At 39.2% G+C, this 25,648-nt stretch overlaps 1 protein-coding gene across 1 annotated transcript in view; it reads left to right on the top strand.

Moving 5' to 3' along the window:
• Positions 1 to 25,648, top strand: part of GRAP2 (GRB2 related adaptor protein 2) — a gene marked incomplete in the record, with an annotated part of 180,549 nt that overhangs the window by 76,613 nt on the left and 78,288 nt on the right. Inside the window, 1 exon segment of the mRNA XM_072421157.1 lies at positions 22,837 to 22,928. Within this exon segment, the coding sequence (XP_072277258.1) occupies positions 22,837 to 22,928 (92 nt within the window).

A 25,648-nucleotide genomic window follows, 5' to 3' on the forward strand; every position in this document is an offset into this window, starting at 1 on the left:
GCCTCTGGACACAGAGAGAGGCAGGCCCGACATCCCTACCTCCGGCTGCCTCTCTGCTAAGGCTCTACCGTAGCCGAGGATTCTTCCCCACCTCCTCCATAGCCCCAGCCATTAAGGGCTAAGTTGAAGGGTCCCTGGCGTAGAGCCCTAGGGGGCTTGGCATCCAGTCCCCCAATCGTGCAGTGCAACATTCACCGGTTCCTGAAGCCATACTGGCCCCGGCAGCGTTCCTCAAGCGAGGACTTGAGGACTTCGATATCAGCCATGATGGCAAGGCATTGAAATACTTTTGTTTTTTGAGAAAATGTTTTGAAAAAATAATCCAAAAACTTTCCAGCAAAAACTAAAAACGTTCCCTTCACGCTGAACAACCTTCCCTGTATGCTGTCTCTCTCCTAAAAGACCGCCACTTCCTCTTCCTGACCTTCTAACTTCTTCTGCCCCTCCTATACCTCCTCCTCCTGAATTCCCCCCTCCTTCCTTAGCTCACTTCCGACCAAAAAACGTAACCCTATGCTGCTCCCTGTGTACCCACTCATGTTGGCCTTCCTCTATGCTCCTTTCCTCGCATGCTTCAGGCCTAACTGGATGACCGATACATACCTTTCAAAAATTTAAAAAATAAGCTGTTTTTATTTTACATTGTTGTATTGCATTATAATATGTACCTAGATATGCTCTTTTATCTCTGCCAGTTTTATGCACCTGGTTTCATACTTCCTGTACTGACTACTGTTCATTCTTTTTGATATATGCAAATGTTACTACTGCTCTTCCTGGTATGGCTCAAAAAAAAAATATATATATATTATGTATATATAAAAAAAATACACTACATGAATGGCGCATGAATTGACTCAATTCTTTATCTGTAGGCCCAAAAGAACACATAGCATAGTCTGTCTTTGTCACACTTACCTCTTCCTTGTAAAGTGCAGGCGCCTCTGCGGGCAGTTCTGAGCCCGGGCATGCCTGCTCTTCCAGATTTAATCAGTATCGCCCCTCCCACCAGCCAATCAGGAAAAAGCCTCTTAATCATGCTGTTTGAGTGGCCTCTGAACCATAGCAGTGCAAGGAGTTATTGTGTTTGGTAAACAAAATAAAAACTGTATTAACGGGGGGCGTGTCCTGATAGCGGCGGAGTAGGAAGCTCAGGATCCGAGCTCCGTGTTCCGCCTGGGGGAATTCATTATCTTCAGTGCTGCAGCGCCTCTTTTTTTTTAACAATATGGGCCCCAAGACCAAGGGGGCACAAAAGGCACGCTCCGGAGGGGGCGATTCCTCCTCCGGAGGCATCCCCAGCTTCTTCCCCCAGGGAAGCCGCGGGGATCGAGACAAGGCCCCAAAGCCGGGGGCTCGATTTTTGAAGACATCCGACGGGCAGGCACCGTCGGCGTGGAGCACGCAGCAGGGGGCCGAACTACAGCAGGATCCGGTTGCACAGGGGTCGGATGACTCCAGCATCCCACCATCAGAGGTATGTCATGCATCCCCCATCCTCAGCCCCTGTATGTCGCCCTCCTCAGCAACATCCTCGGACCATTACCCAGCAAATCCAGATATTGTGGAGGAGTGGGACTGGAAGGCCCATCTCCATACCTTACCTACCAGACAGGACTTAGAGCACAGTATAGGGCGTTTGGAAGCGAGCTGCAAGGCAGAGTTTAATGCCTTGCGCGAATCTGTACAACAAGTTACCAGCGCTACCACAGCTCTGCAAACCCAATGTGCTGACCTTTCTTCACAAGTAGCATCACACGCTGATATACTGGAACGCCACGAGGCCCAAATTAATATGTTGTATCTGTTGCATGATGATGCTGAAAACCGCAACAGGCGGAATATTATACGTATACCGGGTCTACCTGAAACTGTACCGAATTCAGAATTGCTCAGGGCGGCCTACTCTATATTTGCTAAGCTTCTTGCTGTCCCATCTGATGTTGATATAGAGATAGATCTGATACATAGAACCCTGGGCCCACGCAGTACAAATCCGCAACGCCCTAGAGATGTTATCTGTCGGATCCATTTTTTTAGAACCAAAGAAGATTACATGAAAAAAGCTAGAGAATCTTCCAATATTGAATACGCTGGGGCACAGATACAATTGCTGTCTGATCTATCTAAACATACTCTAGATCTTCGCAGGGCTCTTAAACCGCTTTTAACAGTTCTTTGTGAACGGAACATCCCATATAGATGGGGGTTTCCCTTTCATCTTCTTATCCGATCGGGAGGTAGAACTCTTGTTCTTCGTGAACCATCAGACCTGCCCCATATTGTACGAGATCTGCATCTTCCGGATATCCTATTACCTGAATGGCCTACAGAGGCTTCACTTCTCAACAACAAACCAGTTCCATCACAAGTTCCTCCTCGACTTCCATCTGACAGTTCTCCAGGCACCTCCGCGGGTCATTTTTTTCGCCTCCTCCTCCTCCTTCCACAACCTAGCCAGTTGCTTCGGCTTCGCCAACAATTTTTCTTGGATCTCGGGACTCCTCTAGCACTGCACTTGGAACTTCTACCTGCCATCAACATTTATCTTTTTGTGTTTTTTTAGGGATCTTAGGACACCTTTAGCACTGTTCTTGGACTTTTTATTGCCATCCTAATTTTTTGTGTTTCTTTGGCTACTATGCATCACCGGAATACCACTGACATCAACTTATCCTGCCACATGCCGTGTTTGGTCGAGAGAACAGCCCGCCTTTTTATGGAGACTTTATGTTCCTGTGCAAGACGTTTCTCCTCCACAGTGGGACTTCCACAACATGTACTCCTGTATAGATTATATTTTGGCGAGCCACTCTATACTTGATTGGAACCCTGTTACCTCTATAGAATCTTGTCCTTGGTCCGATCATTCCTCAGTATCCCTCTCACTCCAGATGCCTCAAATGGGCCCTAGAGAATGGACATGGAGGTGTAATGACTCCCTGTTCAAGGACTCTCTTTGTGCGAAGGCGGTTTTAGAAGCGATTACCAATTTTATAGGGGACCATGTTTCGGACCCCACTCCCCTACCTTTGCAGTGGGAGGCTATGAAGGCGGTGGTTCGAGGGGTCCTAATTCAACAAAGAACTTGGCCTAAAAGGATCAGATTGCAGGATATTACACTTACTTGTGATAAAATTCGCTCCTTGGAAGGCCTACATAAACAAAACATGACCTCAGCTGTATTTTTAGAACTGACTGCTGCTAAGGACCTTCGGAAGCTGTACGACCTAGCATACCAACGCCACCGGGATCGCTTCCGCAAATTAATTTACCAGTATGGGGATAAATGTGACCGATTGTTAGCACAGGGCTTACACCCTCGCACTTCCACTACTTATATTCCATCTATCCGGACCGCCAATGGCGGCTTGACATCCATACCTAAGGAGATCTTACAAACTTTTCATAACTACTATGCTGATCTCTATCAAATCCGCACCGCCCATGCAAGTCCATCCCCCTTGCAAGATTATATAACTAAAATTGCTCTTCCGACGCTAGACTCTGAGGTGATATCGCAATTGGAGTCTCCGTTCTCTGAGGAGGAGGTCTTTGCCGCTTTACGCGCTACACATATTGTGTGCCTCTTTGAGTAATTCTGTTATTGTCTGTATATTTGTGTTGATTTATCTTATTCTGTATCATGAGGGCTTTGACGGTTTACTATCATGATTGTCAGAGCATATGCTATATTAAGGTTGTGTACTATATGTTCAAACTGATCCACCGCCGTTTCAGGTAAATAAGATATCTGTGTTTTATGTTATAATGTTTGCTATGTATGTTTGTTTATTTTTCACTGAAAACTCAATAAAACTGATTGACACAAAAAACTGTATTAAGCCTTTGGCTACAGATATGGGACATTCAGATTAGGGTCTGAATCTCTGGGCCTAATGCACTCCTGCTTAGTTAATACTGGGTTAATCTCCCAGAGCAAGCACAAACTCAGAAGCATAAGTAAAAAGAACCAGGATTAGGACAAATCCAAGAATGAATACTTTTACAAACTAATCAGCAATGGTGTATCCCATATTTCTATACAGGTTCTCTGTATAGACAGGTAGCAAGATTCTGCTTTTTCCACTGGCTTAAGGTATATTTCATTTTGTTCTTCCTCCAGCTGTTTATTTAAAACTTCTCAGCTGTCATATTTATTATAACATTAAAAATGCAATAAAATTGACATCTATTTCATACTTTTGTAGAGAAATTATTACTGGATTATAGTAATAGTTTTAGTAATTACTATTCCAGGCATACTTTTAGTTGGGAGTAAATTATTTCTATTGTTAAAGAAATCAGTCTAACAGGCAGCAGTAAAAAATCTTACCTACTTAAAGAAAATGAAAACTCAGAGGTGATCTCATTTGTTCATAGCAAAAAATGGTAATACACCCAGTACCACTAATTTATAAAACAAAGCAGCAGGTCATTACAGAAAATCTACCGCAGCTGATTATGGAGTGCAGTTACTGTCAAATATTGTAACTTTCTGTACTGTTTCAAATTCAGCACTGCCCAGATAGTATAGAAAGTTCTCCCTAGACCTGAAGCATATAAATCCTAACATCTCCAATGTTTAGTGGTCTGATTCAGCACTGGGCCATATGCTACAATGACCATGTTTGGTATAGCACAGCCCAGCTAATTCAGCCAGCAGACTGACAGCCAACCAGATTCACATACTCCCCAATACTAAAACTAGTGCCTAACAACATATTGGTATTTCACTACTTTGGATGTATTGATAATACTTTTATTGCTATATGGTACAAATCGACAAGTCATTTATAATTTATGTTTTGTTCATAGAACATGCAAAATTACTATAGACTATACATCATCTGAAGAAGTTTTTATTCCCTGCAAATTGTGTCACTTTATTAAAGTCACCTTCCATTTGTGACATCTCTGTAAAAAATGATTGAAGCTTTATGTCTAATTTTTTTAAACACTGTATCGACTGTGCAGCCTATTATCTTTACATACATGTATTAAATCTACTTTTGTATTATATTGTGATTTTATGCCATTTTGCCTAATATGGGCAGATTTAACTGCCAGATACTTTACTTTGTATGTATCAAAAAAAAAATTGTTTTTTCACGGAATTATATGCTGGCCCTAAAATACCTTGCAGGGTTTTAGTGCTTCTTTAGTGCTGCATCAACCTGATCACTAGGTCAATTTGATGAACTGTCACTGATTCAAATCGTGGCAAATTCCACCAGCACTAATCTCTATATTTTAAGCCCTGGAACAAGCATACACATGGTCACATAAACTACCTGACACTGGGTGCAATATACACACCGTTTTATAATTTTTCCAATAATAACTCCCTCCTAATGTGTGCTACATCCTCCACCTCTTAGATTGTAATCATTAGCCAGGGTCCACCCCCTGTGTCATTGTTGTATCTGTCTGTCATTCCCAATGTACAGCGCTGTGTAATTGTAATACTTCACTATATAAATACTGTTTAACAATAATAATTTTATTAAATAAGTGTGACATACTGTCACAATACACAAATCACCAAAGCTGATGAGCAGAGGAAGGATAGATAAATTATGTAAATACAGATTACCTACTGATTTTGCCAGTAATACAGTTACCCTGTCACTTCATGTGACAGCAAAAAACAACCTGATCTTTCTTTAGTACATTTCTAATTCCATCAGTCTACCATGTAATGGACATATCTGCAAGCTTACCAAGTGAAAATAAGTAGAAAAATAACCAATGCAGTCATTGTCTGTACCGACAGGCTGCAACATATGACATTTTTATTTTTTGGTTTAGATAAATTGACAGAGGCATGGTCCCTTCTTTGTGTTTTGTATGTAATAAGCATACTGTTCTGGGCTGAATGAGGTATGAAATGAAGTATTTTGGCTTGTCTTGGATTTAGGGCTATTGTTTCTTTTTTCATCGGGAATGGAGGGAAAGTATGCATTGTGTGTGACATCCAACACTAAACACTCTAACATGCTGACCTTGCTATAGTACACAGTATGTAAAAGAGTAAAAATCAAAATATATATGTAACAGTATATGTAGCATGACTTAATTCTATAAATAAATAAACATGGTTCATTTAGGTTTTACATTTGAGCTAAGATTAAATAACCCCCCCCCCCCCCCCCCATACTTTCCAATATATAATTGTTGATGTTCTAGTGAACAAGATAACAAAAGAGTAATACTTATGTGTGTCGAGGGTCCTATAGTCTTCATTCCATTTATGGCAGGGACTAGTCCCCAAAGAAATGCCTCCTGACAGTGTTCAGTTAGACTTGACACTGCCCCTCTAAACAACATATTCATGTACAATGGTTCCAAATTGTATGTTCTCCTATAAACAAGATGTTCTGTATTGCACATAATATTGCCAGTTTTGTTCTGTTAGTTGGTCCTGCTCCAGAGGCTCACACACAGTAGTTAGTAGCAGTTGTACCAGTATTCCAGTAGTGAGACCCCTAGAGGCCATACACAGCATATAACATATTGCTACATCCTTTCCCTTTTCCCTTTCTTTCAGATCATGTCTGGCTCTGCTGTTTCTCATCGTAAGTGCCTAAACATCAGCACATTTGTTGAGCAAGCCTATTTGGCATTTTTCAAAGTTAAACTGGGTGATCAAGATAAGTCTTGGGCCCCTCATAGGGCGTGCAAACAGTGTGTTGAGGGTTTACAGATGTGGAACATGTGATAAGATGCCATTTGGTAAACCTATGGTTTGGTGAGAGCCAGGAGATCATTTCAGTGACTGTTACTTTTGTATAGTGAAAACTTCAGGATATAACAAGAAAAATAAATGTAACAGAGTATCCTAGTCTACCATCGGCTATACGCCCAGTGGCTCATTTAGATGGAATCCCAGTGCAGGTTTTTTTTTTACACTACCCTCTCTTGAAGAACATTGTTATGGCAATGAACTAGGTGACAACAATGATGAAGAGTTTGAAATTGTAGAGGACCCTGTTCATAAGGGATTTGATTTGCATGAATTGAGTGATTTGGCACGGGATTTGGGACCATCGAAGAAGGCTTCAGAACTCCTAACATCAAGACTACTTGAGAAAAACTTACTTGAAAAAGGAACAAAGGTATTGTACTTTCGAACCTAGAGAAATTGAATTGCATTCCTGCAGTACTTTAGAACTGACAGTGGCTTTGTGTATTGCCATTACATACCCGGTGGGAATTCCAATCTATACCTCAACTAAATGGCGGCTATTCATCGATAGCTCAAAGCGGAGTTTTAAGTGTGTCCTACTTTACATTGGCAATATATTTGGGTCAGGTCCAATGGGTTATTCAGTTTCTCTTTGTGCAGAATATGCAGACATAATGAGAGTCATTGAGTTGTTGCAATATCACCAACACAATTTGGTCATCTGTGTTGACCTTAAAATGGTATGCTTCCTTTTTGGTCAGTAACGAGGATACACCAAGTAACCCTGTTATCTGTGCATGTGGTACAGCAGAGCTCGTGAGAGGCATTGGGTTTCAAGATCTGCCCCAAAACCAGTGATCCAAACATTCTACATGAGCCACTTGTTGATAGAAAAAATATTATATTCCCGCCTCTGCAAATGAAACTGGGTCTGATGAAGCAGTTTGTTAAAGCTATGCCAACTGAAGGAGAATGTTTCAAGTACCTCATTTTGGCATTTTCTAGCCTATCATTTGAAAAAATAAAGGCCGGTGTGTTTGATGGTCCACAGATTTGTAGAGCTACATTTCTTGGAGAGCTATTTCTTGGAGAGCTACAAAATCCTTGTTTGCAATATGAGCATCAAGGTGTATTTTCTGCATAGCCATCTTTCTAACTTCCCGGAAAACCTTGGTGCAGTCAGTGATGAGCAAGGTGAACAGAAGCATAAAAACAGTATATTAGTTTATGAAGTAAAAAGGTATTATGACAAAACATTGAAGAAATGCCTTTTTCCTAGAGTCTTAAATTTTTGCTTTAAAATCAATTTGATAATATGTTCACTTGTACTATAAACATGCAGCAGTTGTAATTTTAATAGCAAGTATGCAGTACAAGTGGAATATTAAATGCTTTTATTAGCCTTTGTAATTGTTGACACCTCACAGCAGGCATATTTAGATATATATCATAATATGTTTTACATGGATGGATACTTCTACACTAATGTAAAATGTTTAATTTTCTTCTGAATTGAAAATTTTGTTCAGACAAAAGAAGTGTATCTTTTTTAAAATTTAGGAAATTATGTAAAATAGAACAATTTCCTACTGCATTAAGGGAGCAGATTTCTTTCCTAGCTTTTAACATGCTAATGAGCTTCATTTTGTACATTGGAATGTATCACTTTACAAATTTCCAGCTGTTCACTAGAGACTGTAAGGCCCTGTTCCAGCGATGGTAATTGCCAGGCACCAGTCTCCCAAACTTCACCTATAGCCCCCACTCCTTGGGAGACTGGGTGAGTTTCCCAGCACACAGTTGCCCACAGGACTTACGCAAGGAATGGTGTCTGGAAATGGGCTTGCAGAGGACCAGGAGCACACAGATAATGCAGAAATTCCAACAGAGACAAGTACAGAATACAAAGCAAGAGGGTATTCACAGGTAATCTATCATAGACAGAGATCAACTAATGCATTCAAAAATGAATTCCTAGCAGAAATAAGGCAAAACCATTCCATCCAATTTGGGTTATTCCCAATGCATTTCGCCATAAGGCTTCTCCAGGGGGATGTTAAGATGAGTAATGTGATGCCTTTGGGAATCAGCGATGCCTTACTCATGATTAAACATGAGATTTTTGTGGCACAGGTTTACCAAGGATGCAGGGAGGAGGAATTATAAAAGCTAGTTGCCTGTTGTGGGAATATCCCAGACCCATTTTAAAATGACCGTCTGAGCTAGCATGTGAGCATATATGTTGTTAGCAAGAGTTTCTTTTCAATAAGTACGTTTTTTAATGTATATGCCAATAAAACCCTTTTGTCCCTACTTGAACTACACACTGATTTCTCTTTTTTCTTGTCAAATCCGGGTTTGGCAAAGACCATTTTAAACTTATCTAGGGAGGCATCCCCTACTATTGTAATAACTAAAAACAGAATAAATTCCTAAATGTCATGCTATTAGGAATGTATAAAGACCTGGAGCACCCATGGGCACCTGAATGAGAGAAATGTTTTTGCATGTATGGTGGGAAAATTGACATAAAAGAGTGAAATATGCAGCATACAGAAAAAATGTACTGAGGCATAAGGATGGCACAGAGTACAATATGGAAAATACTGCTAAGGAGAAGAGAAGCACAGTAATAATTTTGTGTAACAGAGTTACAACCATGCATTCCAGTTTCAGGCACACTACATTAGTAGTCACTGCTATAGCCTTCTAGCTTCTACCTGCTACTGTGCAACAGAAAACACCTAATTTCCAGGCAAGGTCACTGTACACTTTTGAATCTTGAAAGGGGGCCTTAGCATTTAGGGGCATTTAGGGGGAGTCCCAAGACTCCCTACAGCAGCAGAGATCCATGTAGGAATCAATCTGTCCCATCGCTCTGCAGCCTTTAATAGTTAAATTTTTGGTGCCACTGTACAGTCCTGTAAAGGTGCAGGAGGGCCGCACAGGCTGTACAGTTTTCCTTGCACATGTAACCCTTGAAGCAGCAGGGCGTTTGATTGTCAACCCAGAGTAAACAGATCTGATTCGACTCAATTTAAGTCATGACCCATACTTCGAGAATTAGAGCCCATATGGCTTTAGATATAAAACATCCACAGGTCACTGTGGATTTCACTATTTCACTTTCACTATTGGACCACAGCACTTTCAGCTCCATATTTGTTCTGCTACTTTTCTTCCACTTTGGCATTGCGTGTGCCATGATAGTGCCATCACATTGCATCATTAATGTTAAAAGGTACATTTATTAAGACAAAATGAAAACAGACTTTTATAATGTTTCTTAAGCCTGGCTTAGGCATTCTAAAAAAAGTATTTTTTGTATGTAGAAATGTCTTTTCTTGAAATATCAGTTTTTGCAACTGTACAATTACAGTGGTAGTAGTAGAATGTTAGAGGTAATTCAGAGTTTGAGCTAAATAGCTAATTTTACTTTTGAATGCTTTAAAATTAGCTTGGATGTATATTTCTCAATTAACTGGATATTCCAAGATTTTGAATGATTAATAAATACAAATAGAATAACATCATATCATTATCGTATTATTATCGCCAAAACATACCATTTTAAATATGTTTATTTTAACAATCAGAAACTATTCACGGCATGACTGTCCTGAATGTTCACAGTAACATCAAAAGACCTAATAGTCATAACCCTGAAAAAAAAAGATAAATACCTACAGCAGCAGATATGTAATTATTTTCATTTTTCTTCAAACCTGCTAACTCTCACAATTAAATAATCAGTAAATATACTAGATTTATTTTCCTTAACAGAGAAAAATTACAAATTGTTCTCTCCCCTCTAAAATGTTTTAGATAAATACGCATTCAAGGTATAGCCCCTTACATCCAGTTTTCCCAAGAGAGCACAGCAATGTATAAGTAAGGGATAACATGAAATTGATGGCTTTTAACCTCGCTATCAATGCTCAGAAAGCTGTAGTCAATAAACTCAAAGACAGAAACCCTAATGTAACTCAGGGAGGATACAGATATACTCTCCTATTGTTATTTCATGTTCTGGGAGGATGCCTTGATTGAGTTTTTTTATATATTTTTCTTTCTTTCAGGTTTACAGGAAGTATGTTTTGAACCTGTTTTTATAGATTCAGTTGCAAACACCTAAACACTTTATCTTTTTCTCTTCGTTGCATATCCATAATTTGGGTTTTTGGCTAAAACTAGTCATGGATGATGATGATACTTCTCATCAGAACTAGCTGGCCTCTAAAGGGGCGAATTCTTCTCACTGCAGATCACAGCTGGGAATAATAAGGAGACTTCCTCCAGTTCTGTGCACCTTTAATTGAGTGTGTAAAAGGGAGCATTTGACACCACCCAAATGCGAGATTCCCAGGGCAAATGCTAGAGAGCAGGTTACTGTCAGCCAGTGCTGACAATGGTAGTAAGGGAAATGGGATTACTTTCTTCTTTATTCATAATTTGCCATATGGGAGGTTCTCTTAGTAGCAACAGGATTTTTACACACACACACTAACACAAATATTAATTATTATTTAATAATTATATTAACAATATAATTGTGAGAGAGGATTTACAATGTTATGCTTAATTAGGGGATTACCTTCAGAGTGCAGAGGTACACAGAAGAATATAAAAGTGATCAGCCAGGTGGCTGTACAAATATCCATAGTAGGAAGTTAAGAAAAGTAAACTCAAACTTGAAAGAAGAAAGCCCTAAATTTATCACATAAACTTGTTAAGACCCTGATGAGACCAAGAACAGACGCCCATGTTGAATAATGTGACCCTGGTGCCCAAATTGATCTTATATAGGTCAAAAATGCTACACTGTTCATGTCAAAAATACATCTTTTTGGACTTGCCAGGCGCCACATATGTCATTGAACATGGCATTTATGGAACCTAATGTAAAGGTACATGTAAATACTATCACATCATGGAGGCTCACAGAAATCTGGAAGAGCTTAGGAAAATGCAATAACTAGAAGTCTCCGAAGTTTCTCAGATCCTAGATCTAGAATGGATCTGGTCCAGGATTTAAAGCATTTACTAGTGTTGATGTTCGAATTCGGGTTGTCCCTATATTCGACCCGAATATGGCTGTTCGAATTCGGGTATACCCGAACCGAATTTTGCTGCATTCGACAGCAAAAATTGGGTCGCAAAAAAAAAAAAAAACATTTTTTTTTTTTAATTATTTATTTGTATGTGTTTTTTATTTTAAACTTGTTTTTTTTATTTTTTACAGGTTATCCGACAATGACATTATGAATCATAATGTCATTGTGGGATTCCTGGACCGTGGGAACTGTGCGGTCACAGTTAATTGAAAGCAGGTGCCTTCAATTAGCTGTAACCGCAGGCAATAGGAGGGCAATGAATGGAGATACTATGTCCATTCATACCTCTACTGCTCTGTGATTGGCTGAGAAATAGACCAATCACAGAGCAGTAGAGGTATGAATGGAGATAGTATTTCCATTCAACCTCTATTGCCCTCGTATTGCCTCCAGGATCAGGAGAGCAGAGCTGTCAGCATAAAGCTCCGCTGATTGCTCTGCTCCCTGAGGAAAGGGAAAGCCTGATCAGGATTTCCCTTTCCTCAGCAACTCAGCAACTCAGTAATTTAAGAAAAAAAAAAAAAAAAAAAAGTTAAATTACACAAACACACACATTAATTTAAATAATTTTAAATGAAAGCCTTGTCCTATTTTTTAATATATATTTTAACCCTTTCAGGGAATGAGTAAGAGGATTGTACCCCTGTACTCATTCCCCAGGGTGGGGCGGTGGTGATCTGGGAGTCTCCTTATTAAAGGGGGCTTCCAGATTCCAAAGTCATGCTAAAAATGTTTATAAAAGCCCCCATTGTTTTCAATGAAAGCTTTCATAAAAGCTTAAAAACGTTTGAAAAAGCCTCCATTGAGTTCAATGGAAGCGTTTTGCCGCGTTTATCCAGCGTTTTAATTTTTTAAATGTTGCAAGCAACGTTTAAGATAACGCTCAAAAATGTGCCTGAAGGAAACATCCTGGTGTAGATTAGCCCATGGGAATGCAGTCCGTGTAGACTAAAGCTGCATACACACTTCCAATAATTATCGTTAGAAACGACTGATGAACAACCGATCGGCCAAAAAAAGGGACCAAGGACACCGACGAACGAGGATTGTCGTTGGAAATGAACGACCGCCACGGTGGATCTGATTGGCCAACGATCTTTCACTATCTATCGTGTACAGGCGTTCAGTGTTCGTGCATGTTTCTGCGGTACACTTTCTCCTTTACATGTCCCTCCCTGCATCGTTCAAACGATTGTATCTAGCGTGTGGACACTGTTGGTGGATTATATATGAACGATCGTATTGTTACAGCATGTACAGAATTGTGCACAATATGATTGTTCAAGTATAATCGTGCATATTCGTTGATCGGTCGTAATCGTTCATTTTCTAACAATATTTATTGGAAGTGTGTACCTAGCTTTAGCCTAAAATTGATTTGACAGGTGCACGTTAATATTCATGTGAAGCACAGGGGTATGGAATAGTGTTATGTATCTTTTTTTTTAATGTATCTTTTTATGTATCCTTTTACAATGTATCTTTTCATGTATCCTTTTATAATGTATCTTTTTACATCTGTTTGGAGGTTGTAGAAGCTCTACACAGTGCTGAAAAAAAAAAACGAATTTTTTCTCCCATTGACTTTAATGGGATTCGAATTCGATGTTCGACCACCCGAATTTTTTTGCTATATTCGGCCGAATAGCTGTCGAATTGAATAGTGAGCTATTCGACCAACACTAGCATTTACCAACTAAGAACAAATGATTTTTAAGAAATCCAATCTAGGTTTGCTGAATCACCCAGGTTCATTCATGATAGTCTATCTTCACCAGTCATAGAGAAGTTTAATAAACCAGGTCAATTGTGTTGTTAACAAAGCCCATGTGGTAATGCAATGTCTTTAGAAAGCTAAATCATGTGTTTAGTTTAATGCTCCCGCAAGCCCTGAGTGCTAAAGAGGTTGGGAACAGCCTGATATTTGGGCAAATAAGATGAGCATGAACATGCTCAGAGACTTGTTTTTAGGAAAAGAAAGCAACAGTGTTGTATTACTGCCCATATGTTTACATATGTTAACATTCATATTTATTATTTAAAATGAGAAAGCTGTGGTTTTCTTCCTGATAATTTTGTATTTTAAGTTCACAAAGACTTTAATACATGTGGATCTTACAAAGTCTTGAAAAAAACAAGCCTTATTTTACTTATTTTACATTTTTACTGTTGCAATAAATACATAAGAGATGACTGTTTGTCAGTGATTATCAGTATGTTCTATGGTTTAGATTCTGCAGATGATAGAAGCTTGGTTCACTCAGCCTGCCCTTCCTTCGCCTGTGACTTGCCAGCATTTTTATATTAGTTTTTTTGCCATCTCTCACTGCTGAATGGAAAATGGAAGATAACTATCATGGGGTAAATGATGTATACACTATTCACCCTGCAATTACTAGGCTAGTGGAAATCAGGATGGCTATCTCAGCTATAAGCTATAGCTGTTTGAGAAATCTTGTAAGCCCCCAAGATATTTAGCAAATACAAAGCACTCTCCTTTGGGCAAAAAGGTGTTAGACAGAAGGGATGAAGTATAATGACAAAGCTGGGAATAAAAAATGGCCAAACCATGGATAATATAGGGTTCATGCCTTAAGGCAACCTTATTTCATCTGACGAATAAGAAAGTTCTGAAGGCCCATTGCACACTTGTAATCCTTACCAGGGATAGGAAAACTAAGAATTGCAGAAAATACCCGTTTCCTTGGTGACATTCCCTCACTGTGCTAACTAGATATATTAGATATCTAGATATCTAATATACTAAATATATTATATCTTGCTGATAGAATCACTCCAGAATTTCACTCACCAGCAATAAGGCAATATCTATCACATCTGGCCTGCAAGTGAGCAACACCCTGGAAGCAGATGTGTATTTTTATGCACTCTATAAAGTGAACTTTTTGTTGGCTAAATTTGACTTCCAGTGTGCAAGAGCCCCTACATTTGAAAAAGATGTTGGAGGAGAAAAATGTTGTAGCTTATATACAAAACAATGAGAGGCATCATCATTTAAGATAAATTTGTGGCTAATAAATTTTTAATTTTAGTGTGATTGGAATAAATAAAGCATTTGCCTGGGACACAGGAGAGTTAGATCCTCAAATCAGCAAATATAGCTGCTGTTAGCTATGTGAAGTGCAGTCTCCTGCTGTTGTTGTATCAAACTCTAGGTTTTCTGTTTGTTAACAGAAAGCGCACTGGCATATGAGAGGCAGAAAAGGCAGATTGGTTGGTAAAATTTGGCTGCTTCTACCAATCCAAAGCACTGGTGTATTTTAGAAGTAGATAGGTGCAATTTACATAATCAATAACTCTTCTAGTCATTGCTAAATGTTGTGTGTATGTAACATAAGAAAAAAAAAAAGTTTAAAGAAAAGGTGAGAGGTGTCACATAAATTATGAGACACAGTCAATATTAAAAGAATTGTCAAACATAATATTTTTTATCTTGCATAAACAGGCATTTGTACATATACTAACAAGTTTACAGTTGATATTGGCAAAAAATTGTTACATTATATAGTAAGATCAATGTATAGAGAGTCAAAGATGGTGATTCTTTACTGTCAAATAAGTGTATACATATTGTAACCAAAACCCAAAATTTCTTCTATACGTGCAACAATATTACATACTTTATCCAACATATATCTTGTAAAAGAAAAGAGTATAGTGAGGTTTAATGCATATAAAAAACATAAAGATGGATAGATACGTATCAATAATTATGCCAATTTCATAGTCTGTCCATAAATAATCCTATATACAGATTGTCCCTATTTATGGGTACTTACTATACATTATACTCATTTCCTGAACTTGGTTCCCTCTATAGTGAGAATTATTAAAGAGGAAGAAAACCCCAAACTACCCAAAACAAAAAATTGTCACTTACCTTCAATTTCGCAGAGCAGTCGATCCGTCAGGAGGTTTCCTCCATCGGCTCCCGCGTCATCCCAGGACCCGGCGCAGAGGGAGAGCCAGGCACCACCATCTTCTCCGCTCTTCTTCCTGGTTCTTCTTTCTACGTCACCCGACGCAGGCACAAGATTAAATGACGTAGTTTGGGGAAAAAAACTTGCCAATCTCACCGTGCATGCATGAGATGGTAATTTTTTTCCTTTTGATGAAAAGGTTCCTTCTGCGTATGCCCAAGCATCTCAAGGAGCAATCAAGAGCCTCCCGGGATCTGCGCTCCCATTTATTTTTGATCGCCTAGGCGATCGAGAATTAGGGGGGCGGTGCTACACCCTTTTTTTTTTTTTTTTTTAAAGAAAGGATGTTGCGCTTGAAAAAAAACTCAAACAGGATTTTTCCTTTAAATAAAAGGGTTGTCTACTCTATTTTGTAAAGTGAAAAATTTGAGTTTAGGTACGTTTAAAGTTAGCTTAAAATAAACTGGTTATAATGTAAGAGGTACATTCCTTTATTATCTAAATTAATTATGTTATGTATCTTAATACGAGTATTGTAGTCAGTATGAGTATAAAAAACAGTGGTAATACCTTAGAATCACTCTTGAATTGAGACATCTTAGGTACTACTAAAAGGATTTGAAGCTGAACATGTCATTTAGCTCAGAAAATATTGTTTCACATTGTAACAAGTGGGAGTCAATGTCTCTTCCCCGAGGGTTCAAGCTTAAATATTCGAAAGCAACAAATCTAATTACATTAGGGTTGTACTTGTGTCTGGTACTAACATGGTATCCAACTGGTGTGATCATAAAATCATAATAAACAAATCTGAATGTATAAAGGTGTGTTGTCCACTCACTCAGAAATAGGTGTCCATCACCCATGGGAACTCGGAACTATACAAACGATTTCCTATAATCAAACAAAAATATTGGGTGGTCCACCCCTTAACACTGGTAGGGTAGTGGACCCCAAACGACTAAACATAGTTCTCCTATAATGTAATTATCTCACACTACCCTTCTCTTTTTATACTATTACCACTTTGAAACATTCAGGATATATCATCTCACAATCAACCCTTTCAATGCAAAATTATTCAGATTCTATTACAAACTAATTTGTATGATTGGTCTGTATAATAAGGTCCCTAGCCAACTTACTGATTTGGTTTCTGTATAAAAAGCATTTTGTAAATTGTTTCACTACATATCTTATTGATACCAGTGCCTCCTATATGTCTCATCTACCCCTGAGAAAGCCCAACAAGGCAAGACACATCAGAACCCAAGATGTATGTTTTTTCCTGTTTTCCTGTTTTTTCCTATGCTTCCATGTACCACTAAGCATACCCGTATCATTCCCTAAGCTAAATGTATAGTTTTGAATTTAAAACCCCACAAGAGGATAAGGGGTATAGACCAGTAATTGTATAAGACATGTACCTTATCTAATCCTTGTAGTCCTTACTACATCTAACAATATCTGCACTTGGGCTCTACTTGTCACACAGCCTGCTCACTGTTTGCCTTTACCATCTTTAGTAAACTCTACATATTGAGATCACGATTTTACCATACTAAAGAGCCAAGGATAGATACGAAGGCAAGACAACTAAATCTACTAGCAAGCTATATACCAAACAAAATGGGAAACCTGCACAGAAAAAGGACCTGGCATTGCCTTCTGCATCGCTGGCTTCAAAAGAGCTTCTTCCTTTATCTGTGTCACAGAACCAGCCTGACATGGCTCTGGGTGGCCCACTAAACCCTCAAGCCCTGGGCTCCACTGCCCGGGAAGTGTCCAATGTACTTTTGCCTTACTTTGACAAAAAATTTGACACCTTTCATCTTACAATAGAATCGACATTAACCAACAGGTTAAAACAAAAAGGATCACTGAATTGAAGCAGTGTATAAGCGATTTGGAGGATCAAGCTATTGAATCACTGGGTAAACTAAACACACAAGCCACGCTACTTGTTTCCATGGAAGATAGAGGCCAGAATTTACAAATATTTTTGATGGTTGATCTAATATAGGACCTCAATCTCCCACCTCTTACTGCCCGAGCGCTTGAAAGAGTACATCAATTGGACCCTAACCATTTTTTAGCGAGCCAATGACAGAAACCAGTAATAGCAAAATTTTTTCATGGTCTGGATTAAAAAAACTGACTTTTTGAGCATACCGAAAGCAAAGAGAACTAAGCGTTGGGGAGTTTAGCATCCTAATCTTCCAACATTTTTCTGCAGTGGTCCCATCGTTTCGTTGACCTGGGGACAATAATGTATCTGGCAAAGCTAAGAATCAGTTAGGCTGGCACTGAGCTTCCCCCGAAAGGCAGATAGGTCTTTCTCAAAACTGCCTGTTCGCATATAGAAACCACTAATTGGAATGGCCTTGGACACAATAGCAATCTTGGTTATTAGCGTCCCAAAAAGGGAGCTGCAATTTGAAGTGCGTTTGAATGTTTACCTTTTCTGTCACTTGTTAATCTTACATGTTTTCTTGATCCAGTTTTTTATTAAATGTTTTTGCATGGTTACAATGGTTTTTATGGTTTTGTGACTGTCCACTATAATCACTTTATATATATATATATATATATATATATATATATATATATATATATATAGCCTTGAGTCAGAGCGCTTAATTGGCTAAAACTAATATGAGGAAAAGGAACATTTGTTTTGTAATATGGAAGTTGGTCTATGATTGGGTGTGGCTATTAGTTTGTAAGATTAAAACTTTTCGTATGCAGGAATTTCTGGTTGTTAAGGGATAGTGTGAAATTGTTACATCTTTATTGTTGGAGGTTTGTCCGAAGTGAGCTTGGACTGTGGCTGACCTGAATAGTTGGGGTTCTGGCAGGAATATTGTTGTATTGTGTTGTGTTGGTTCTGCTATGAGCCCCTCTGAAATCTAATCATCCCAAAACAAAACCGTCACACATACCAAGTTACACCTTGTATCTGGGATCATAGCAGGGCTTAACAGCCCTCAAAAACTGAAAAAGGTGTTGCTACATTTAAAATGCAAATCTCCAGATGTATTTTCATAGGAAACTCACAGGAAAAAAGGCCATGAGGCCACTTTGCGGGACACATGGGTAGGAGCAGTTTTGCCACCTCACACAGAACCAAAAAAGTGGCTTTTATTACTCTTTGCAGGACTGCCATATACAATTATATTAGAGATATATGAAACTGATGAGGAGAGTAGATATGTTATGGTATTTTTAGATTTGGGGGAACTGTAAACTCTTTGTGTTCTATATGAGTGCCCACAAGAAACTGCTTACCATTTTATGTAAAACGGCTCCAAAAATTGTTGGATGGACACTACCAAAATCTTATTTTTTTTTGGGAGGGGGGGGGGTCATTTAACACTACATTGGATCATTGGTTTCACCAGTGGATCATTCTTCCAATGACAAGAAAACATCTGAAACTCCCCCTAGAGGATTAAGAAATTTAATTTCCCAGGCCTTCGTGGTGGATGGAGACTCCTGAACCAAAACTACACATTCTTTTTCAGGATAGATCATATTTTTGTAGAGAAGTCCTTTTTTCCCCAGGTTTTCAAAACCGTTTACTGTTACTTCAATGTGGCGAATCCCAAATCACCTGGAGCAGAGGCCTGATTTTTTAAATTTGGTAAAATATCCATGGGCCAATAGTTTAGACGATAATGTGGAACATTGGGACACTCCCGTCCTACTGGGGTGCACTATGAAGGCATTAATGAGTTCACAAATCGAAAACATAAATAATTCTACTTACAATAGAAGACACTACAGGAGAAAGCAGTTACGGCCTATTGATAATATTTCACACAGGGCACTGCTCCCTTGAAACAAACTTGTCAAGTGGCAGTTAAATGTCTAAATGCCCATATCGCCTCTAAAGTCGAGATTAATTCACATTTCTTTAAACACTAATATAAAGCTAACAAAACCCACTTTCAATTAAAAACCCCCAATGCTTGTATATTCTGGATATTTGAAGACTTTTATAGGCAACTGAATACCCAAATGCCCCTAAATATATGCTATTAGGGCTAAACGATGAAAAAACGTTTGACACAGTGGAATGGCTTCCCTTAAATGCTATTTTTGCCCACAGGACATTTGGGCAAACTTTCACTTCTTAAATCCAGTTTGTATAGATAGCTCTCCCGAAAAAAGACTTTTCATTAATGGTACTTTATCCAATCAGATTATCATGACTAAAGGTACTAGGCAGGGATGCCCATTATCCCCCATAGTATTTAATTTAGCACTTGACTGTCACAGATCCCAGGAGGACCAGGAGATTTGTGCTGCTGTCTTTGTCATCCACCTTACATTCCTCTGCAGCCAGCAGTAGTAGCAGCCCTGTTCTGGAATCCTGTCAGCTAATCACTTCTTGGTCTCAATCAAGTGATCCTCTGAGAGCTGAGCTGCCCTTTTACCCCGGAGAACCAGAGTAGTTCGCAGAAGCACTCCCTCTGCTGGCAGAAATGTAAACTCCACTTGAGCTGCCTCTGCTTCAGCTCTCCCTCTGGTGGTGGGTTCTCTCACTTGCTGGTCATGTGACTCCCATCTGCCACTTGACCTCCCCTATAAAAGTAAGTGACTGGTAATTAGAAGTTGACTGAACAAGGAGTTGCCGTTGACTCTAAGGACTCTGGCGTAACCTTTGTGTACTCCTGCTTGTCGCCTGCCCTGGCCTCTGGCCTGTTTGATTTCGATTCTGTCACACGTTCTTGCACCTCATCTGATTCCTGTTTGTCAGCAGTCACCTGCCTCTGTGTGCACGGGGGCCACAACCTGGCAGTTGCCCGCAGCATAACATCTTCACCTCTAGAAGCTCTGGTGAAGACCGGGCAGCTGCCTAAACTCTGTGCCCCGTGCACATCTGTGCCAACTGAGCTGGTGACACATCCACTGCGGTACTATGACATTGAACCTCTACTGCGCCTTTTAGAACTTTCTCAGGAGTTTGAGGATATCCCTATTGGCAAAAGGAAAATTAAAACTGATCTACTCTTGTATAAAACTCTAGTTATATACTCAAAACTAAACGTAGTCTGACAGCTATTATACATCTTTTATCACTGTACTGGATGGTATTGGGTATGCCATCAGTTTGAATGCATCAAATGCTTTATATTTGCACAATTGTTATAGACCTAGTTAGAACCATCAATATCCATATGTGTGGTGTAGGGATTGGTAAAAGTATCTGGGAGTGATAATTTCTAAAGATCCCTCAAAACTTTACTGTTTCAAAAATGGGCCCATTTTAAACTCTTTTATATTGGTTGAATTAGTTTAATTAAGATGGTTGTTTTTCCCAAAATTCTGTATACACTTCAAATGTTATCTCTGATTGTGAGAAAGATAAACCTTAAAGAAAATGTAACATTTTTCGTGAATATATTTTGGCAGGTAAGTGGTCCCAATTAGCTATGTGTATACTCCAGCAACCAGTCAAAGACAGAGGTCTTAATTTTCCAATTTTCCTGATGTCCTACAACTGGTTGGTGATTACAAGGTATATTAGAGCAGTGATCGCCAACCTTTTCAGACCTACAGACCACTAAACTTAGGGGCTTCGGGCCGTGCATGCCTGAGGAGTATTGTGTCACTCAAAGGGGAAGAAACTTCCCCCATAGTGACATCATGATGCCAGAACCTACCCACTCCAGAGACTCAACCTGCCCACCGCCCTGAGCCTGCGATCAGTACAAGAGACATGGTCCACAGCTCTGGCCGGTGTTCCACCCCAGCAAGCTCCTTCTCCTGACTCCAATGGGGGGTGTACCGGCTGGAGCCGTGGATCAATATAATTTTCCCGAAGACCACTGTATTAAAGACTGGACACACGATACGGCTTGTTATGCAGATTCTTCTGTAGATCAACAGATGGCCCCGGCAACACAATTACTCTCTATTCTACATATGCATGGAGAACTGATACCCCCAGAGTTCCTCAGACGTTCTTTGCTATATACATGCTAGTATGTTTGGCACAAAGTTAGAATGAGGTTTATGTTAAACAGTTACTCCTTCTTGTTCCTCCTACTTTGGCATAACCTGGACTTTCCTTGGGTACTAAGGGAACCACAGGGGAAAAAACGCATATTTTCAGCTATATTCTTATATCACCACGATCAATAACCTCCCTAGTGGTTCATTTCTTTCCGGTTTTATGTCTAAAAGCGGTACATTGTTTTTCATGAAAATCTATTTTACAGTATAATATAATAGTATGAGTACAGTAAAGTTTGAAACACAAAATCATGTAAAAATATTAAATTGAATAAATTAAAAAAATCTATATATTTAAATTTTTTTTAAAAAAAAATATTATACTTATACTATTATATATCTTGTAAAATAAATGTTCCTGAAAACAATGTACTGATTTTACACATATAAATCCAATGTATTGCATTCAATACAGTTATTTTGTATTGGATGCAATACAAATAGATTTTGAATTTCCCGCCCTGCCAGCAATGTACACACGCACTGATGTCACTGGGAACTCCCCACACACAAGTTTGACCTAGCATATGAGACCAGAAGCTCAGGGGTGAGCAGATGGAATAAACATTTTCCAAACCAAAATCCTTGATGTATAGGGAAATGACCCTGAAGATATTCCACTGCTCTTATATTTCACCAATGCAATTATTTTAAAAGCGACTTAGGAACTGAGGGCTTACCTGGTCCTCATGAGCCCGTGGCATCCTCCAACGATGCCGGCCCGGCATCTGTGTCCACTTGGTGATGCCCGGCCTGCATGGGCCTCCGTTTGCAATGCCCGACATCTGCATCCCCTGGCCAGGCGTTTGAGCATTGGAGACGGTCAAATGTACCGATTTGACATTTAAAAATACAAAATATTTAGAAATACAAAATGTAGGTTAACCCTACAGGGAAACGAAAACCACCAAAGGCTATAAGATGTTTCTGGAAATATTGTCATTATTAGCCAAAAAAACAATTATGCACATAACATCTAGTTTCATCAGTATTGACAAGAAACATATACCATACTATACTATAGGTTACCAAATACAAATATGCTTGCTAATTGATTTCTTTTTCTTCACAGATTCTTGGTACAGATGATAACTGGTTTAAAGCAGAATTTAGGGGCGCTGAAGGATATGTTCCCCAGAATTATGTGGAAATTAATGTTCCAAGGTGGGTAAGCACAAAACATTTACCATCAAAAATAAATCTAATCTAATCTAAATCTATACATTTGCTTAACCTTGGTTTTTTCTAATTTTAAGATTAGGATCATAATCCATTTTTATCAAAGGGATTCTCTCAACTAATAGCTGTGTGTGGACTTACTTAAAGTGTAAAAAGGTTGCTAAATTGAATATTTACATTAATGTTTAGCGTGACATAACTGACTAATGTATTGAGAGAGTAAGGTGAGCAGTAAAATTATTTTCTTTCAATTGTGTTGTTATTTTTGTAGATTTTCTTGACTCTTGCATGTCAGCATTCAATTGGGAAATAACTAGCATACCCAGGGAGGGAAGCTCAGACATACCTAAAGCTCACAAGGGCAAACTCAACCAGGGACACTTTTTTGCAAACCAAACTAACAGCAGTTAATGCTGCCAGTTCAATGCAGTAATGACATTTACTGATGAAAATGTATCCTCTCCAGCCTTGGTGAGCTTTAATATATCAGGCTCAATGTGTGAGCAGGAACCTAGGTTGCCGCCTAAAGTAGGTGTCCAATAACACTTGAATACCCACAGGAAGAGCATATGTTCTGGGTTGAATAAGCTGTGACCCTTTAAAGGATCTTTAAACTATTGCCATATAAGCTATGCAGATGGTGAATGTGAAAAGGTGAGAGGTTCTGAATCACATATAGGTACACAGATACTTTTGGAGAATACTGCTGATGTGATGAATGCTGGTCCATTGACCATGCTCTGGAAGCATGTGGGGAACACAAACTCCTTATTAGATCGGTCGGTAAAACCCCGGGGGTGGAGGCCAGGTATGGGCAAGAATGTTCAGTCTGGTAAGAAAGGAGATAAAATTTTTTTAGGCACCCAAAGGTTAAATCTCTAAAACTCTTCTGACCTCAATGACAGCCATGAAAAAGGCTGCCTTCAGTGACAGCAGGACCAGTGAGATCTTGACTCTATTCTGAATCGAGCGCAAGGTAGGTTCCTTTTCACTAAGTTTGCTCCCTGAAGATTTCATTCTTTGCAATTGCCTTAAATAATGAAGCAAATAAAGGCACTGAGTGACCAGCAGTAACTGTTGAAAGATGAGACATCTGAAACCTGACCATTCAGTGTATTGAACCCATATCTCCCATATCTGAAGGTGTTCCAGAATAACGAGTACTCATGGGAGAACCCATCTAATAGTGCTTGACAGAGCCTTTGGTATCTGGTAGCCATAATGGTTCCATGGATAATGAGCCACATTATGAGCAACTGCTGGATTTGAATGCCCTTAATATCAGTAACACACGGCTTGACCCAGGAATCATAAAGGAACTGTAGGTCCAGAGAGTTCTGAACTCTGATCAATGGATTCAGTGATAGCCATTACATCATGAAACTAACAAGTGGGAAGTAAAAGCTTGAAATTATTGCCAAACTTGATTATACGTGGTATTGGTAGTCACATTCCTGGCTTTCATATGGGTTTTCCCCATCTATTCATAGCAGCCTAGGTGTATGTCTTTGCCTTTCAAGATACAGGACATCAGGTGCATTTATTTATTTTATTTTTTTTGGTTCAGATAGAGCAGGGGACCTTAAGTGGAGATTCAGAAGAACTTTGAGTTAAAGAGGAGCTTGAGCCAGTGCCTTCAAAAGGCACGTCAAAATTCTGTGAATCAAAGCTACGGGTGAAAAAACAGTCTATTGTCAGATCATCTGACCGCGGGGATGCTAGCAAAGAATCCTGGAGATGGAGTTCCTCAGTTTGTGCTTTGTCAGAGATGCATCAGGTCCATAAATGAGAAGGATCATTGGCCCAAGATCAGGCGTTTTCTTATGTAAAGACCACTTATTGTTGTCAACTACTATCACTAAGGCAGACACTTTTTCTTTGAAAGGCTATATGTTGAAAAGCTAGAAGACCTTGGGAGGCCAATCTAGTCTCAGGATATTGGAGAAAGTCAGCCTTACTGGGCCAGGTCAAGTTCCTTGAACTATCTGCCCCAAAGTGCTATTGATGGCATTTGCTACCTAATCAATAAGAAGGAGAAAATGACATCTGAAAAGATCTTGTCTGCTCAATCAAGATCAATACCTCTGTTAGGGCCCACTATGTCATAGTTACCTGTTGAGACCATTGTGTTCCCCCAAGATATGCTAGGTCTGTATGAGAAGGAGGTAACTATTCTCTAGATTCATCATCCACCCACTTTTCAAATGCACATAAAATTATTTTTCATGGCCCAATACTCTCATAACTTGGAGAATATTGTCCCAGTAATGATAGACAAAAATCCTTTTGACCCATAGGGCCACATCATCCAAATTACCTTGGCTACCTGGATAGCCTGAAGGGCATACAACTGGAAAAAAGTAAGGGCCCAATGCAAAGCAAAGGAATTTCTGAAAATCTCGATTTGGAGGAAATTAAAAATAGGCATCTATTTAATGAGAAGAAAACAATCTGCTGGCACAAACACTTGAAGAATGACTTCATCTCCAGGCTCCAAGCATATTACAGTTTATCACTAAAAATTTTAAATGTTCTTTGCCTGTGACTACCAAGATCATAATTCTGGCCACATATCTGACTATGTCAATGGATGTTTGCAATTGGCAACCAGTCGACATCCTCAAGTGATTAATTGCAATCAATATTTCTGGTTTACTGAGATCTGTGGAAACTGCTGAATCAATACTCTTACTAAACTTTAATAG

This window comes from Pyxicephalus adspersus, chromosome 8, assembly GCF_032062135.1.
Source record: "Pyxicephalus adspersus chromosome 8, UCB_Pads_2.0, whole genome shotgun sequence".
Lineage (NCBI taxonomy): Eukaryota > Metazoa > Chordata > Amphibia > Anura > Pyxicephalidae > Pyxicephalus > Pyxicephalus adspersus.